Source organism: Haemorhous mexicanus, chromosome 4, assembly GCF_027477595.1.
Source record: "Haemorhous mexicanus isolate bHaeMex1 chromosome 4, bHaeMex1.pri, whole genome shotgun sequence".
In the NCBI taxonomy this organism is placed as follows: Eukaryota; Metazoa; Chordata; class Aves; order Passeriformes; family Fringillidae; genus Haemorhous; species Haemorhous mexicanus.
This window is the reverse complement of record NC_082344.1, coordinates 10779859-10795687: the sequence shown is the minus strand read 5'-3', so window position 1 is coordinate 10795687 and position 15829 is coordinate 10779859. Positions and strand designations below refer to the sequence as shown.

Genomic DNA, 15829 nt, shown 5'->3' with positions numbered 1-15829 from the left:
CGGACCACTGTGAGTCGCTCCAGGGAGAGGTTTGCCTGCCTGGCTCAGGGCCTTTGGCGCCTTTTTCCCCTGCCAGGGAGATGCGCTGTGCCTTGACCCCCTTGTGTCCCCACATGGCCTCGCACCTGCTCAGCCTGCTCATCGGGAAGCAGCCACGCTGTGATCTGCCTGCCCTGGCCATCTTTGTGGAGGTGAGCCTGATGGCCAGCGCTGCCTGGCTCAGCTGCCTCCCAGCTCTCTGGTCTCTCTTAGCTGCAGCCGCCTGGGACGCTGCCCGCGCCCGCTGCTGCTGCCTGGGCCCAGCCCTCTGCGGCTCCGGGCTCCTGCCGGCCGGCTCGCCTGCCACTGCCCTCCTGTGCCTTTCAGCTCCTGGAGTGTCTGGACTTGCGTATCCACGGTCCCAGTGCCCTGTTGGTGGTATCCCGGCACCTGCCGAGCGAGTGCAGGGACAGGCTGCGCCTTGCGCTCAGAGGCCTGGTGGTGCTCAGCAAGGAGCCCTCGCTGGTGAGGAGGGGGCCGTGGCCGAAGCCCCGCTGGCAGCGTGGGGCTGGGGAGCGCAGTCCTTTGGGCTTGGCTGGCCTTTGGCAGCAGAGGCAGCTGCTCCCAGCTCTCCCGAGTCCCGCTTCAGCCGCCCGAGTGCCCCAAGCAGCCCTTGGTGCCGCGGCCAGTCACGGCTTCACAGCACAGCCTCGTCTTGCACACAGGGCGGAGGAATATGCGGCCTGTATCCGCAGCTGGTGGAGCAGCTGGCTGATGCAGATGCAGAGGTGGTCGAGATGACCCTCTCTGTGCTGACGCATACGCTCCAGGACACAGACCTCCAAATAGCCAGCATCACCGCCCTGAAGCTGGCTGAGTCCCTCCTGCCCCACTTTGAGGACGTAAGGCTCTGTGCCCCCAGCCAAGGGCACTGGACGCTGCCTGGAAACTTTGCGCCCTTTTGGGCAGTTTTGGGCCTTTGCCCCCATGGGCCTGGAGAAGTTGGTGCTTAGGACTTTTCCTTTTCTCCAGGACAACAGCCACGTGCAGCAGCTCTCCATTCAGCTCTTCAGCAAGGTGATGGAGCTGATAGTGGAAGAGAGGGAAAATCCTCTGACCACCATTGTGAGCCAGAGCCTGCTCCCTCTATTCTTGCGCTGGCACGATGAGAACCTGCAGGTGGCCAAGGTGAGGTTTGGTGTGATGCTGCCGCATCCCTGGCAGGGGGCTCGGCTGCCTCCTGCCCTGGTGCCTGGCGGGCTCCAGCCTCCCCTGGCCTTGGCACAGGGAGCCAGGTGCCGTGCCCTGGGCCCTGCTGCCACCTGCGGCTCTCTGCTGCTCTCCAGGCCTGTGGCGAAGCCCTGCTTCCTGAGGAGGAGGGATCTCGAGGAGCTGCTGGCGAAGAAGCGGAGGATGAAGTTCGCCAAGCACCTGGTAAGGACAGCCCAGGAGCCCCAGCCGCGGGCTGGAGAAGCCCCCTTCCCCAGCTGCTCAGTATGGGGGGCTGGCAGCTGTGTCCCCGCCCAGCACCGCTCCCGGGCCCACCAGCCTGCGCCTCACACGCTGCTCCCTGGCCCGGGCCGTGCGGGCTGGCTCGGCCGGTGCTGGGTGCAGGGAGCGCCCGGCCGAGCGGCAGAGCCCACGCCGAGCCTTCCCTCCTGGCGCTCCCCGCAGCTTCTGCAGGACGAGAGCCGAGTGGCCGAGCACCTGGTCTGGGCCCTGCCGCACCTGCAGAGCCCACAGAGGCCCCTACGAGAGGCGGCCATCAGGTTCATCGGTGAGCCACCAGCCCGGTGCCCCTCCCTGCCTTCCGGCCCGGCTGCAGCCCCTGCAGCGGGAGCCGCGCCCGGACCGCTGGAGCCCCGCCTGCCCACGGCGCTGCCACCGCCCTCTCGCAGCCGTGCCCTCGGGTGGCAGCGTGGGGCAGGGGCCAAAAGGAGCCCTTCCCGGGGAAGAGGGCGTGCGGCCGTAGGGCTGGCAGCGCCCGTGTCGGGCAGCTTTGCCACCTGGGGCCGCCACGTGCTCTGTGTTTCCAGGGGTGGCCGGAGTGCTCATGCTGGGGCAGAAGGAGGAGCTCCAAGTCCTCAGGGAGGGTGAGTGAGGCAGCCAGGACCGCCGGGGGCAGCTGCAAATCCCGGCCCCAGCGCTGCAATCCGTGCCCGGGCTGCGGAGGCCTCCGCTCCCTGTGAGAACCAGGGGCTGTGGAGGGGACAGAGCCCCGAGAGCTTTCAGGGACACATGGGGGATCCGTTGGCCTGCGCCTTCGGGCCGAAGCCCTTGCCTCCCGCTCCCTCCTGGCCATGCCATAGCCGGCTGGGTTGGCCCTGGCAGGAGACTTTCCTGCATTCCCTTAATCTGGCCACTGACCGTGGCCTGTGTTCCTCTCTCTTCCAGCTCTTCAAGCCCTGAGGGAAGATGAGAACCCATCCTGCATGAGCATTCTGATCCAGCTGACATTCCAAAGAAGATCTGCAGAACTTTCTTTGTCTCCTTGATCAGATGTACCTCTAAGGGCCTCCAATGGCGATTTCCAGTTCCCATGCAAGATGGTACCCCCTGCAGAGCAGGGGAGCTCCAGGCACAGCTGTGGCTGCTCAGAGCTGAGCCTGTGAGAAGTTTCAGCAGCTCCTGCCATGTCTCTCCCTGATGGCAGCTCCCTCCCTGCAGCCCTCAGGCCCTGCTCATCCCCTTTTTTGCCTCCCCGCTCACCCCTTGGCTTCGCTTTCCCTTAATAAACAGTTTGGTTTTTCACTTTACCCCCGTCTCTGTGGAGCTGAAGCGGCGCAAAAAGCTGAGCCCCAGGACACACAGGGCCCTGCTGCCCTTCTCCTTCCCGCTCTGTTCTGTGCACGGACAGAGAGGAAGAAGGGCAGCTCAGGCTGCAAAGCTATTACGGGTTTGTAATAATGCTGGGGAGTTGTTTGCTGTGGGCGAAGGGAAAGGGGTCCGGGACTTGGTGGGGGTAGGAGGTGGACAACTCAAAGAGTGACTGGGCCAGAGCATCAACCAATGACTCGACGCCCTGGGGAAATGACTGGTCCAAAACGAACCCCGGTAAGGACCAATCAAAGCGCCCGAATTCCACCAATGGGTGCGTGGAACCAAAAACCCACCATTCCTGGGCCAGGAATTTGTTCTAAAAAGGGGAGTTTTCTGTTCCTGGGGTGGGGCTTTTTCTTTGGGAGCTTTTTTTCTTTTAGGGGCTTTTTCTTGGGGTTCTTCTGGTTCCTTTCTGGTTCCCTTTTTGAGCTGTTGTATGAGGATCTGGGCTTATCCCAGATTCTCTGCTCCCACCGAATGGTTTTTAAATAAACGAGAGCCTGTTTCAATCGCTGTCGGAGATCTGGCCTCGTTCGTTTTTTATAACAAAGCTCCCTGTCTCGCTGCTCCAGCTGTAAAGCAGCGTGCTGTTAAAAAAAGGTCCTGCTGAGCACTCTGAAGGGGACAAGGACCCTGGGTTTTAGAAGAGCCTGCCGGAGTATGCTCTGAAGCCAGCCGTGAGGGATTCCATGGCAAGCATCCTCTGAGGGCAAAGGAGCTTGCAATGCCGGAAGTTTCCACAAAGAGCTTCCTGAAAGCACAGCAATGCTCCATCCCTACACAGGGACAGGAAGAGGGCAGAAGCAGAGACCATCGTGGCCTGGCAATCAGCTTTGGGGGTGCCTAAAGCAAATGAAACAGCAGCGGCCTCAGCGGAGTGGCTGAGACTCGGGGGTGCCACCGTCCCAGCGGCCGCAGCGCTGTCAGGCAGTGTCTGCACGGTGGGCGCGGTTCTGGCGGCTCTGCTCTCCCCACAAGCCAGGAATCGGGCAGCCCCTGCCTCAGAGCCAGTCAGCAAGCCAACCAAGAGAGACCAGAGGCAGGGTCCCCTTCCCACCTGTCTGGGGCATGGCTGCAAAAGAGCCGCTGTGTCTTCCTGCGCCTGTGTTTGGGCTGTGCTGAGCCCAGAGCCGGCCAGCTTGTGCTCTTCTGGGCAGGCAGGCAGGCAGAAGTGCTGCGTGCACAGTGGGGAAGGGGCTGATGAGAGCCTCCTGCCAGGAACAGGGCTCCGCTCCCTGGCTGGGAACAGCCTGGTTTTGCTGCCGTGAGCGCAGGCAGGCGTTCAGACACTTGAACATGCAGCGGGCAGCTCTTGTTTCTAGGGGGCCTGGTGGGGGAAAAGTGTGGGATGCGGAGCTTCAGGGACATCACACCAACACCAATATCATCCAGTGAAGCCAAATTTATTATCCCTAAAAAGACTATATTTATAACAATTCCCTACTGTCCACACCTCTCTAGCTAATACATCATTGGCCAGGCCTAGCTGTTCACGCGTCTAAGATCGGATGCTGATTGGATCATCTTACTTTTCACGCGTCTGGCTGTGGTTTTCTGTCCCACCCAAGAACTGTCTTTTTTCCTCACTTTCCCAAGCTCACTGACAAACTTGCTGAGTCCAGTTGACTCTTCTTCTTGGATCTTTTTCAAGGATATACCGACCCCATTTTCTGAATATTTCCATTATTGTTTGTGAACGTGTCCATTGTCCATTATCCCAAGCAGACTGGATTGTGCGTCAGCTGAATATGGCCACTGTTCTTCAAAAAGTCCTCAATCTGCAAAAAATCCTCAACACACTCGGCGTGAGCAGAGAGCGGGAAAACCATGAACCGCCTCACAACAAACCCGGGAAACCCCCACCACAGCGCCAGCACCGCCAGAGCCGCCGCCTTCACCTGTGCCTTCATGATCACCCAGGTGACCATGGGCTGGATCATACCACAGCCAAAGCAGAACGTTTGGGTCACCTTGGCAAAGTCCCTACAGCAAGACAGCCTTTGCATGGCCATGGAAAGCGTGGACGATCCTCTCTCTACGTGTCTGGTGGGAATCCCCCCGTCACAAAATGATTACCCGCACATAGGTAAGAAACCCAACCCTGTGGACACCTGGACGAGTGGAGAAGGATTCTCCCACATGCATCACAGGAGCCCCAGGAGCTAGACCTCCTGGGCTCCACCAAAGCAAGTTACTGTGTTACCTTTGAATAGAAGGCCAGACCAGATTTGCAATTCACAACAGAACCCTAGAGTAACATCCCCAAAGATGTCTCGCCCGATGATAAATGCTACAATGTGGCTGAAAGGTGCAACTAGACTAGCACCACACCGTCCCAGTCCCTAGCGTACCCCAGAGTGCTCCCACGGGGAGTGTTTCTTCTCTGTGGTGCTAGGGTGTGGGCAGGAATCCCCTCCAACATCAAAGGGGGTCCCTGCCGCCTTGGCCAGCTGACTACCCTCACCTCAAATTCCACCATTTTGCATGCTTGGAAGCAGAACAATACATTTGCTTGCCAAAAGAGATCCTTTGAGGAATTTGACCCAAATTTATAATTAGGGAACAAGGAAGAGGGTCACGGTATCCATTTTTCTACCATGGGTTGCTGCTGCCAAGGCCCTCGGTGAGCTTTCTCACCTGGGGTGCTGGCTCAGTAAGCAGGCCAGTTCTACATCTGCCGCATTTTCTGATCTATTGGTGGATGAGGAGACCACCAGACACGCCATGCTGCAAAATCGAGCTGCAATCGATTTCCTGCTGCTCGCCCCCCACCGTGGGTGTGAGGACTTGGAAGGACTGTGCTTTTTCAACTTGTCCTCCCTCAGCACATCAATTCAAAGCAACATCAAGGGACTTCAAAATCAGGTGAAGGACATAGAAACTGAGAAAAAGGCGGCCTGTCACCGACATGTTTTAGGAAAAATCCTTTCCTTAGGATTGTTCCCTCCTGATAAGCTGAGAGGCCTCAGGAACAAACTGTAAACAATTCTTATCTGCTGCTGTGGAATGCAACAGGGGGAATCTGTGATTGGTCTCATCTGGTTGTTTGGAATTAACGGCCAACCACAGTTCACCTGTCCAGACCGTCTCGGTCGGAGACAAGCCTTTGTTATTGATTCCTTTTCTATTCTTAGCTTAGCCTTCTGATGAAATCTTTTCTCTCTGTTCTTTTAGTATAGTTTTAATATATTTTCTATCATAAAATAATAAACCTAGCTTGCTGATACATGGAGTCAACTTTCTCGTCTCTTCCCTCATCCTGGGACCCTTGTGGACAATACTACAAATGGTGACCCCGCGTGAAAAAAGGAGCACCACCACAGAAGGTGAACACCGAGGACAGAACTGACAGATGGTGCCTCGAGTGAAGGAATCACCACAATTGGACCCTGAGTGAGGAAGAATTCTTCATTTGGCTGGCCGCAGAGAGAACCTTTTGAAAAGTCTCCGAGACAAGATGTCCAGAAGTCTTTGCAGCACAGAGCAGTCTGCCGAAGCCCAGAGGACACTGTCACAAGGTACTGTTTACACTTCCCTTCCTGAAAATGCTTCCCTTCTTACAAGGCAGATTCGGATCTGGACAAGGGTGCCTACGGAGGCAGAGGTTCCATTCTCTCCCTCAGAGGAGAAACTTATTGGCCTCTGGCAAAAATGGGGTCATGAGGACAGAATTCCTATGCTGAAGATACACTTCTATGAGTTTTTCAGGTGGGCAAAGCACCATGGCTTTTTCACTGATGTGCTGTATGCCCTTGATTCATACATATGGGAATGCATGGAATTCATTATCCGAGACCTTCTTTACCGGGGACTTGGATTTCCTCGGGTTTATCCGTCATTCAGAACTCTCTTCCCAGTTTTGAAACGGAAAGCGTCTGCATATCAGTGGATTTCGGATTGCCGAGGTATGTCTCCCTTCTCGCTGGCGCTGGCAAGAGGGGAACCAGTGCAAATCCACAGCCTGCAGGTTCCCAGCCCCCCCGAATCGCGGCGGGGGGGCGAAGTTTTGCCCGCGACAGAAGAAAAGTTTTTTTCTGCGCCTTTGGAGCATGCTCCGACGGAACCGCCTCCCCCGCCTCGCTGCTCTCAGGGGGGAGGTGAGTTGGCTCCACCGCCCGAGCCGGAGCCGCGGGCCCCACCCCAACCCGCCCCGCAGGAGGTGCCAGTCCCCGCGGCCCCTCCCGCGGCACCGCCTCAGCCCGGACCGGACCCGTCGCCTCCAGCGGAGTTTGTCGGCGTTCCCGTGGCAGAAGCACCGCCTCCCGGGGCTTCGCCCGAGTTGCTAGGCGACACACTCGACAGCAATCGCCAAGAGCTCGCGACTGCGCTGCCGCTCCCGAAGCAAAGTGAGACAACAGTGCAGGCGGCACCGGTGGGCGCCGGCCCCGCGCCCCTGCCGCCCCCCGCGGCTGTCCCGCCGCCTCCCGTGTCGGCTCCGCCGGCTTTGCTGTCTGCGCCCGCGCTGCAGCTTCCGGTACCCGGAGAAGACGCGGCTGCTGTCCCCAGCCCGGCGGGGGTCGATGCCGCGCTGCCCGCGCCGGTCGAATCCGCGTTCGACCCTCCAGCAGAGCCCGTGAGGGCTCCGAGCGCGGCGGCTCCGCCTTTGCCTGCCACGCCAGTGGAGGAGGCTGAGGTTGAGAACCACCAAACAGAACCATCATTGGAGTCGCCCGTGGCCCCGCCGCTCCCCGCGGCGGCCACCGCGGCGCCTGCGATCAGCCTGGATTCCCCCCCGAGCTTTTCGGGCTGTCCCGAGGCTGCCCCTGCGGGGGGAGCTGGGACAGGGGAAGGGGATGCCGGCCTGCCCCTCCGTGGGGGGGTTGTGGCTCGACAGCTGATTGCGGGCTCAGCCCGTCAGCCTGCTTTCAAACTCAGCGTTTTTCGTGGGCCGGTTCGGGTTTGGTTCGGAGGTTCCCGTTGGGGGTTGGAATGCCTGACTCCCCCTGCGCACCCCAGCACCGTGGGGGAGGTGGCTCCTGAGCCTTCTGCTTCTGGTCCCCAGCCCGCAGGGAGTGGGGGTGGTACCGAGGGGCAGAAAGGAGGAACACCTTTTGCATTTGCGTTGCAGAGGCAGGAGAAACAGTGGAAAGTGAGCATCGCTCAATTGCTCTGGGGACAAAACACCCCCAGATCTAGGGTGATGATCCCTGGGAAAGCTTCTCTTCCCCAGCTGCTGGTGTGCACCGGTTCAGAGGGGATGAAGCGTTCGGTCACTCGTGCTGCCCAGGCATTGGCAGCAGAGTGCCGGGTTGTGAGACCACAGAGCCCGCTCCGCGGGCCTCGGTTCCCTGGGCCAGGGCCTCCGCCCGGCCAGCGGCTGTTTGGTTCGGGGGCTTTGCTTCCCCCGTCAGGACCTGGGCCACCGTTCTGTAGGCCAGGTCTGGGATCCCTGATCCTTCCACGAGGACCTGGACCACCGTTCTGTAGGCCAGGTCTGGGGTCCCTGTTCCTTCCACGAGGGCCAGGGCCCCCGCAGAGCCTCAGTGGCTCCTCTCTGCTGCTGCTCTTTCGTCCACCAAAAGAAAAAAAAAAAAGAAAAAAAAAAAAAAAAAAAAAAAAAAAAATTAAATAAAAAGAGTTGAAAGAGCTAGCAGCTCAAAAAGCGTTGAAAAGCCAAGCAAGCCTGTTTCAGGACCAAAAGGGACTTTCAGCGATGTCAGAGAGGAACATCTTCAGTTTGGACTTTCCCTGAAACTCAGCTGTTTGGACTTGAAGCAATGAACTTTCTTTTCATTGTTTTTGCATTTTCTTATATCTTAAGATTGTTTTGGTGTGTGATGTAATTTGATGTTTTGCAGGTGAAGAATTTCCCTGACGGTTCCACATCAGCACTGATTGATGTTTTGATTGGCAACATTAAGCCTCTCAGGTGCTTGTTCTTTCCTCTGCATGGGCCAGCAGATGAAATTGCAAACACTTTTTCCTTTTAATTTATTTAAAATAAAAATGGGGAGATGTCACCAACATGTTTTAGGAAAAATCCTTTCCTTAGGATTTTTCCCTCCTGAGAAGCTGAGAGGCCTCAGGAACAAACTGTAAACAATTCTTATCTGCTGCTGTGGAATGCAACAGGGGGAATCTGTGATTGGTCTCATCTGGTTGTTTGGAATTAACGGCCAACCACAGTTCACCTGTCCAGACCGTCTCGGTCGGAGACAAGCCTTTGTTATTGATTCCTTTTCTATTCTTAGCTTAGCCTTCTGATGAAATCTTTTCTCTCTGTTCTTTTAGTATAGTTTTAATATATTTTCTATCATAAAATAATAAACCTAGCTTGCTGATACATGGAGTCAACTTTCTCGTCTCTTCCCTCATCCTGGGACCCTTGTGGACAATACTACAGCGGCCTACTGGCTGGACCAACTTTTTGGACATTGGGATGTTCCCGAATAGATGGCTTCTAACTTGAAAGGCCTCCTGTGGATTGTGATCATCCTTGTGATTGATTTGACAGCTATTGCTTGCTTGAAAAGAGCCCTTCAAAAGACTAGGGGCAAAGCATTTGTAATAAATGGAAAAGGGGGAGATGGGGGAGGGGACCCCAAGGAAAATAGGGCAGGGATGCCTTGGGAGGACACTCCTGTTTAAATGCCACTCAGCCATGGCCCCCTCCCCAGTTCTAGCATGTTCCATGTTCCTCCCTTCCCCACTGGATTGTACTACAAGACCACCCTCTTCCCCACTCCCATTGGTGTACCCCTCATCACTCCACCTCGGCTCCTCCTCTGGTCCCTCTCCTCATTGGTTCCCTGTATCCTGGCCCCAGCTGCCAGCCCCATGGTTTCAACCCTGGCCCCACCGCTGTTCCGGGCTCCACCACCAGCCTCCCTTTGAGTGTGGTTGTGTCCCTGCCTCTCTCTTCACCTCGACCCTTCCTAGACCCTATGCCCCTCCCTCAATAAACCCGTTTGGATCCTAGGCTGTGTTTGGAGCCCTCCTTTGTCTCCTGGTTGGAGGTGAGAATTTCTCAGTCTGGGACTGAGTGTCAGACGGGCTGGGGAGGTGGCTCTCTTGGATCCCGAGAAGTTGCTCTGCTCGCACCTGCCCTTGATTTCCTCTGTGGGGAGGGAGTCAAACCCTCTGTCAGCAAGCCAACCAAGCGAGACCAGAGGCAGGGTCCACTTCCCACCTGTCTGGGGCATGGCTGCAAAAGAGCCGCTGTGTCTTCCTGTGCCTGTGTTTGGGCTGTACTGGACCCAGAGCTGGCCAGCTTGTGCTCTTCTGGGCAGGCAGGCAGGCAGAAGTGCTGCGTGCACAGTGGGGAAGGGGCTGATGAGAGCCTCCTGCCAGGAACAGGGCTCCGCTCCCTGGCTGGGAACAGCCTGGTTTTGCTGCCGTGAGCACAGGCAGGCGATCAGACACTCGAAGAGACAGCGGGCAGCTCTTGTTTCTAGGGGGCCCGGGGCTGCGTGCCACAAGGGACACAAGGAAAAAGACTTGGGAGAAGAAAGATGAGCTCGAGCTGCAGTGCCTGTGCTACAAGGTGCAGAAGTAATTCAGCCTTGCCAGGGTTTCTGAAGTGTGTGTTGGTGTTCCCCGGGAATTGTAGGCATTTGGGGAAATGCCTTTGGAAGAGAGGGGCTTGCATCTCAAGCAACGTGCTTCCCCCGGAGCCGCCAGTGAGGTAGGTGCAGCTGTCTCCCTTTGGCTCCCTGCTCCCCTTTCCATCCTTGTGGCCCCTTGCACTTGGCAGAGGGGTGTGGGAAGGGAGAAGGCTGTGAAGAGCAGCTTTGTCATCTGCCTGGGCCTCCAGAGAAGAAGACAAGCCAAGCACCAGCGGCAGGGTGCGTTCCCTCCTCTAAGCACAGGACAGAGCTGGTATCTCTGTCCAGCCGAGAGCCCCAAATGCCTCTCAGAGAGCTGTGAATTCAAAGGCCTTTATGCCAACATTCATGCCATCTCCCCTCTCTGGTGTGTTTTAACTCTTGGCAAGACGTGTTTGCCTCTTGCTTGCTGGAAGCGGCTCTGCTCCAGGGCCGGCACCGAGCTGGGCTGTGCCAGCCGGGCACCGTGGAGAGCCCTTCCCTTGGCACTTGGCGGGTCTTGGTGTGTCCAGGGCTGTGTTAGACGCTCGGGGCAAGGAATTGCCTCCAACCGGGGGCACCTTGGGTGGGGAGGGGGTGGCCCCGGGGCACGTGGCAGCATGTCCCTTTGTGACTCGGTGCAGAATGTTCACCGTGTCACCGAAAGGGACAGAGTGTCAGAGCAGCCCTTTGTGACACACGCTGACCTAGGTGCTGGCAGTGACACGGCCACGCCAGAGTGCTCGGTGCACGCGACGGGGCAGGACGTGACAGAGCGGTGCTGTGAGGCATCCCCACACAGCCGGCTCGTCCGTTGTTGACCCGGAGCTTTTCCGAGGCATTCCTCCTGTGCCTGGCCTCACGGCCTGGCCTCAGGATTCGGTGTCTCGGAGTTTTTCCGAGGCATCTCCCATCGCTGCGGCCGGCGCCCTCGTTGCCAGGCCGTGGGAGCTGGTGACCCCCATTGTTCGCCAGGAGTCTCCTGTCATTGTGGCAGGAGCCCTGGAGAACAGAATAGAGGACTTGCTGTCCTGTAGCCTTCTTGAGGCCCCTCTGCTGCAGGTGCCTGCAAGGCACAACTGCAACACTCGCTGAATCGGACCTTTGACGGGGCATCTGTCTCCAAGGTGCCCTCGAGGTCAGACAGCGAGATGGCAGGCAGACTGCTCAGCCTGTTCAAGGGGCTTCGGGGCAAGAAAAGCAAAGGCCCTGCAGCTGCCCCAGCGCAGCAGCCTGCAGAGCCCGAGCAGTTGGAGCCGCTGCAGGATGGTGAGTGGAGGAGCTGGATGCAACGCCGGTACCTGCAGCCAGCCTGGCCCCATCCCATCCCATCCCATCCCATCCCATCCCATCCCATCCCATCCCATCCCATCCCATCCCATCCCATCCCATCCCATCCCATCCCATCCCATCCCATCCCATCCCATCCCATCCCATCCCATCCCATCCCATCCCATCCCTGTGGACGTGCCCATGGACCGGATGGGACAGGGGCCGGGCCTGCCCCCCCGATGGCCGTGCTCCGTCCCATGGGAACCCGGGGGGCTGTCCCTGCCGGGGGCATGCAGGGCTGGGCTGGCTTCTCCGGCCTCTCCTGCGGCCCCTCAGCTCTGGCTGCGCTCGCTCATTGGCAGATGCATCCAAGGACGGGACTCAAGAGCAGGAGCTCACCCGTGGCCGCTTCCGCAGAGTAGCCCAGGTACCTGCGGCTGTCCCCACCTGGGCCGGGCCTGTTGGCACTGCTGGGCCGAGCCCCACGCTTGGAGCAGACCACGGAACGTGCCTCTCTTCCCGCCCTTCCTTCTGCTGCAGGCACTGCGGAGGTTCCTGCGCCTTCGGCGCAGAAAGACCAGCGGCCGCACCACCGAGGGCACGGCCGAGCCCGACTCCAGGCCCAGCGAGCTGCAGGCAGAGGATGCTTCCAGCACAGCGTCCTCGGACTTCATGGACACCTCTGAGGAGGAAACGTCCGAGGACAGGGCAGAGGCTGACATGGCCCTGACGGAGGGCATGGCCGCCACTAACACCTGTCTCGAGGCCATCCCTGAGACTGAGGCCATGCCCATGCTGAGAGTGAGTCCTGGGCCCAGTCTGGAGTTTTTCCTGACGGGTGTTTCTTCTCCGCAGCAGGGAAGCAGCCTGGGGCCGGGACTGAAGGCCTCCCAGGATGACGTGGCCCCTCAAGCCATGTCCACTGGGCCCCCTCTGGCCCATCCCAGTGAGCTGGGAAATCAACAGCTTCTTGGGTGAAGCAGAGAAAGTGGCTCCCTTGGGCAGCACTCCAAGTCTTCCCCATATCCCTTCTTCCAGGTGCAAGCTGTGGTGAGGAACATCCTGCAGAGACTCACGTCCTGTAGCACCGTGGACGCCGAGCTGCAGATGATCATTCTCAGCCTGACTGAAGAGCACCCTGCCCAGGTGGTGATGAGCCTCCTGCGCTGCGCCCCACTGTGTGACAGGTACGGGGCACAACTGCCTGGAGAGCTCGGTGCTCATGGGCCTGTAGGGCCCCTGGCCCTGCACAGCCTTTCCAGAGGGGTCTGCCAGACAGGCGGAGAACCCTGGGACCCTTGGGCCCATCTGTTTCCTAAGCCTGCTGCCATGCTACCTCCCGGCCCCACGCAGCTGCACGGGGCACGGTACTGATGCCCAGCTCTGCTCCCACAGAGCTGCTGAGCTGATGTGGAGGGCCATCGGCACCTCAGAAGTGGCTGTGGAGGAGGTGCTTCCAGCACTGCTCTCTGCCCTAGAGGAGCTGCCACCGTACGGCGGGTTCGTCTGCAGCGGGGACAACGAGGCCGTCTTTGCCCTGGCTGTGAGTTTCTGGAGCTGGCCTATGCTGGCTCTCCAAGTGGCCTTCTCAGAAGCTCTCCATGCTCTCCCCAGCCTGCAGCTCCCTGCCTGGGCTGAAAGCTGGCCTAGGAGCAGCAGGCCGGCTGCTCCCCCTGCATCTCCCTTCAGGCCCTGCTGCATGGACACCTCGGCACTGAGCGCTGCCTCGGGGTGCTTTGTCTCTTGCAGGCAACTCTGGTGCTGCGGAGGATTGCAAGCATGCCCGAGTGGCGCTATGCAATCCTCATTCATTCTCCACACCTCTTTGTGGCTCTGCTCTTGCAAGTTTTCATCACCACAGAGCAGAGGCCAGAGGAGGTGGAGAGCCTGAGCTTCTGGAGAGCGTGCCAGGAGGAAGACGGCCTTTGCAGAGCGCCCAACAGGTGCCAGTCGCCCTGTCCTTCCCATGTCCTTGTGGCCAGGGCCAGTGCTCCTAGAGTGACCGCGCCTTTGCTCGGCACACAGGTTTGCAGTGCAGACCATTGAGGCTCTGCTCTCCCAGCGGGGCTTTGGCAAGAAGCTGGTGGCTCTGGAGCACAAGCAGCTCTGGGACAGCCTGCTCTGTGCCAACAGCCCACACTGTGCAGCGGGTCTGCTGGCCAGGTGAGATGCCCTACTCCCCACCAGAGGGCCTTGTCACCGAGGGAGGGTGCAAAAGGCTGGGAGAGGAGGATGGCCAGCAGCAGCCGCCTCCCAAGGGGCCCGTGTCCCCTTGCAGAGTGCTGGGGAAAGAGCGGACCACTGTGAGTCGCTCCAGGGAGAGGTTTGCCTGCCTGGCTCAGGGCCTTTGGCGCCTTTTTCCCCTGCCAGGGAGATGCGCTGTGCCTTGACCCCCTTGTGTCCCCACATGGCCTCGCACCTGCTCAGCCTGCTCATCGGGAAGCAGCCACGCTGTGATCTGCCTGCCCTGGCCATCTTTGTGGAGGTGAGCCTGATGGCCAGCGCTGCCTGGCTCAGCTGCCTCCCAGCTCTCTGGTCTCTCTTAGCTGCAGCCGCCTGGGACGCTGCCCGCGCCCGCTGCTGCTGCCTGGGCCCAGCCCTCTGCGGCTCCGGGCTCCTGCCGGCCGGCTCGCCTGCCACTGCCCTCCTGTGCCTTTCAGCTCCTGGAGTGTCTGGACTTGCGTATCCACGGTCCCAGTGCCCTGTTGGTGGTATCCCGGCACCTGCCGAGCGAGTGCAGGGACAGGCTGCGCCTTGCGCTCAGAGGCCTGGTGGTGCTCAGCAAGGAGCCCTCGCTGGTGAGGAGGGGGCTGTGGCCGAAGCCCCGCTGGCAGCGTGGGGCTGGGGAGCGCAGTCCTTTGGGCTTGGCTGGCCTTTGGCAGCAGAGGCAGCCGCTCCCAGCTCTCCCGAGTCCCGCTTCAGCCGCCCGAGTGCCCCAAGCAGCCCTTGGTGCCGCGGCCAGTCACGGCTTCACAGCACAGCCTCGTCTTGCACACAGGGCGGAGGAATACGCGGCCTGTATCCGCAGCTGGTGGAGCAGCTGGCCGATGCAGATGCAGAGGTGGTCAAGATGACCCTCTCTGTGCTGATGCATACGCTCCAGGACACAGACCTCCAAATAGCCAGCATCACCGCCCTGAAGCTGGCTGAGTCCCTCCTGCCCCACTTTGAGGACGTAAGGCTCTGTGCCCCCAGCCAAGGGCACTGGACGCTGCCTGGAAACTTTGCGCCCTTTTGGGCAGTTTTGGGCCTTTGCCCCCATGGGCCTGGAGAAGTTGGTGCTTAGGACTTTTCCTTTTCTCCAGGACAACAGCCACGTGCAGCAGCTCTCCATTCAGCTCTTCATCAAGGTGATGGAGCTGATAGTGGAAGAGAGGGAAAATCCTCTGACCACCATTGTGAGCCAGAGCCTGCTCCCTCTATTCTTGCGCTGGCACGATGAGAACCTGCAGGTGGCCAAGGTGAGGTTTGGTGTGATGCTGCCGCATCCCTGGCAGGGGGCTCGGCCGCCTCCTGCCCTGGTGCCTGGCGGGCTCCAGCCTCCCCTGGCCTTGGCACAGGGAGCCAGGTGCCGTGCCCTGGGCCCTGCTGCCACCTGCGGCTCTCTGCTGCTCTCCAGGCCTGTGGCGAAGCCCTGCTTCCTGAGGAGGAGGGATCTTGAGGAGCTGCTGGCGAAGAAGCGGCAGATGAAGTTCGCCGAGCACCTGGTAAGGACAGCCCAGGAGCCCCAGCTGCGGGCTGGAGAAGCCCCCTTCCCCAGCTGCTCAGTATGGGGGGCTGGCAGCTGTGTCCCCACCCAGCACCGCTCCCGGGCCCGCCAGCCTGCGCCTCACACGCTGCTCCCTGGCCCGGGCCGTGCGGGCTGGCTCGACCGGTGCTGGGTGCAGGGAGCGCCCGGCCGAGCGGCAGAGCCCACGCCGAGCCTTCCCTCCTGGCGCTCCCCGCAGCTTCTGCAGGACGAGAGCCGAGTGGCCGAGCACCTGGTCTGGGCCCTGCCGCACCTGCAGAGCCCACAGAGGCCCCTACGAGAGGCGGCCGTCAGGTTCATCGGTGAGCCACCAGCCCGGCGCCCCTCCCTGCCTCCCGGCCCGGCTGCAGCCCCTGCAGCGGGAGCCGCGCCCGGACCGCTGGAGCTCCGCCTGCCCTCGGCGCTGCCGCCGCCCTCTCGCAGCCGTGCCCTCGGGAGGCAGCGTGGGGCAGGGGCCGAAAGGAGCCCTTCCCGGGGAAGAGGGCGT

General features: G+C 59.9%; 1 protein-coding gene across 1 annotated transcript in view; it reads left to right on the top strand.

Moving 5' to 3' along the window:
* The window catches only part of LOC132326879 (basic proline-rich protein-like), a 129102-nt gene that overhangs the window by 44680 nt on the left and 68593 nt on the right, over nt 1-15829 (top strand). The window contains exon 2 of the mRNA XM_059845605.1: nt 6890-7690. Coding sequence (XP_059701588.1) covers nt 6890-7690 — 801 coding nt within the window. The remainder of the gene's footprint in view (nt 1-6889; nt 7691-15829) is intronic.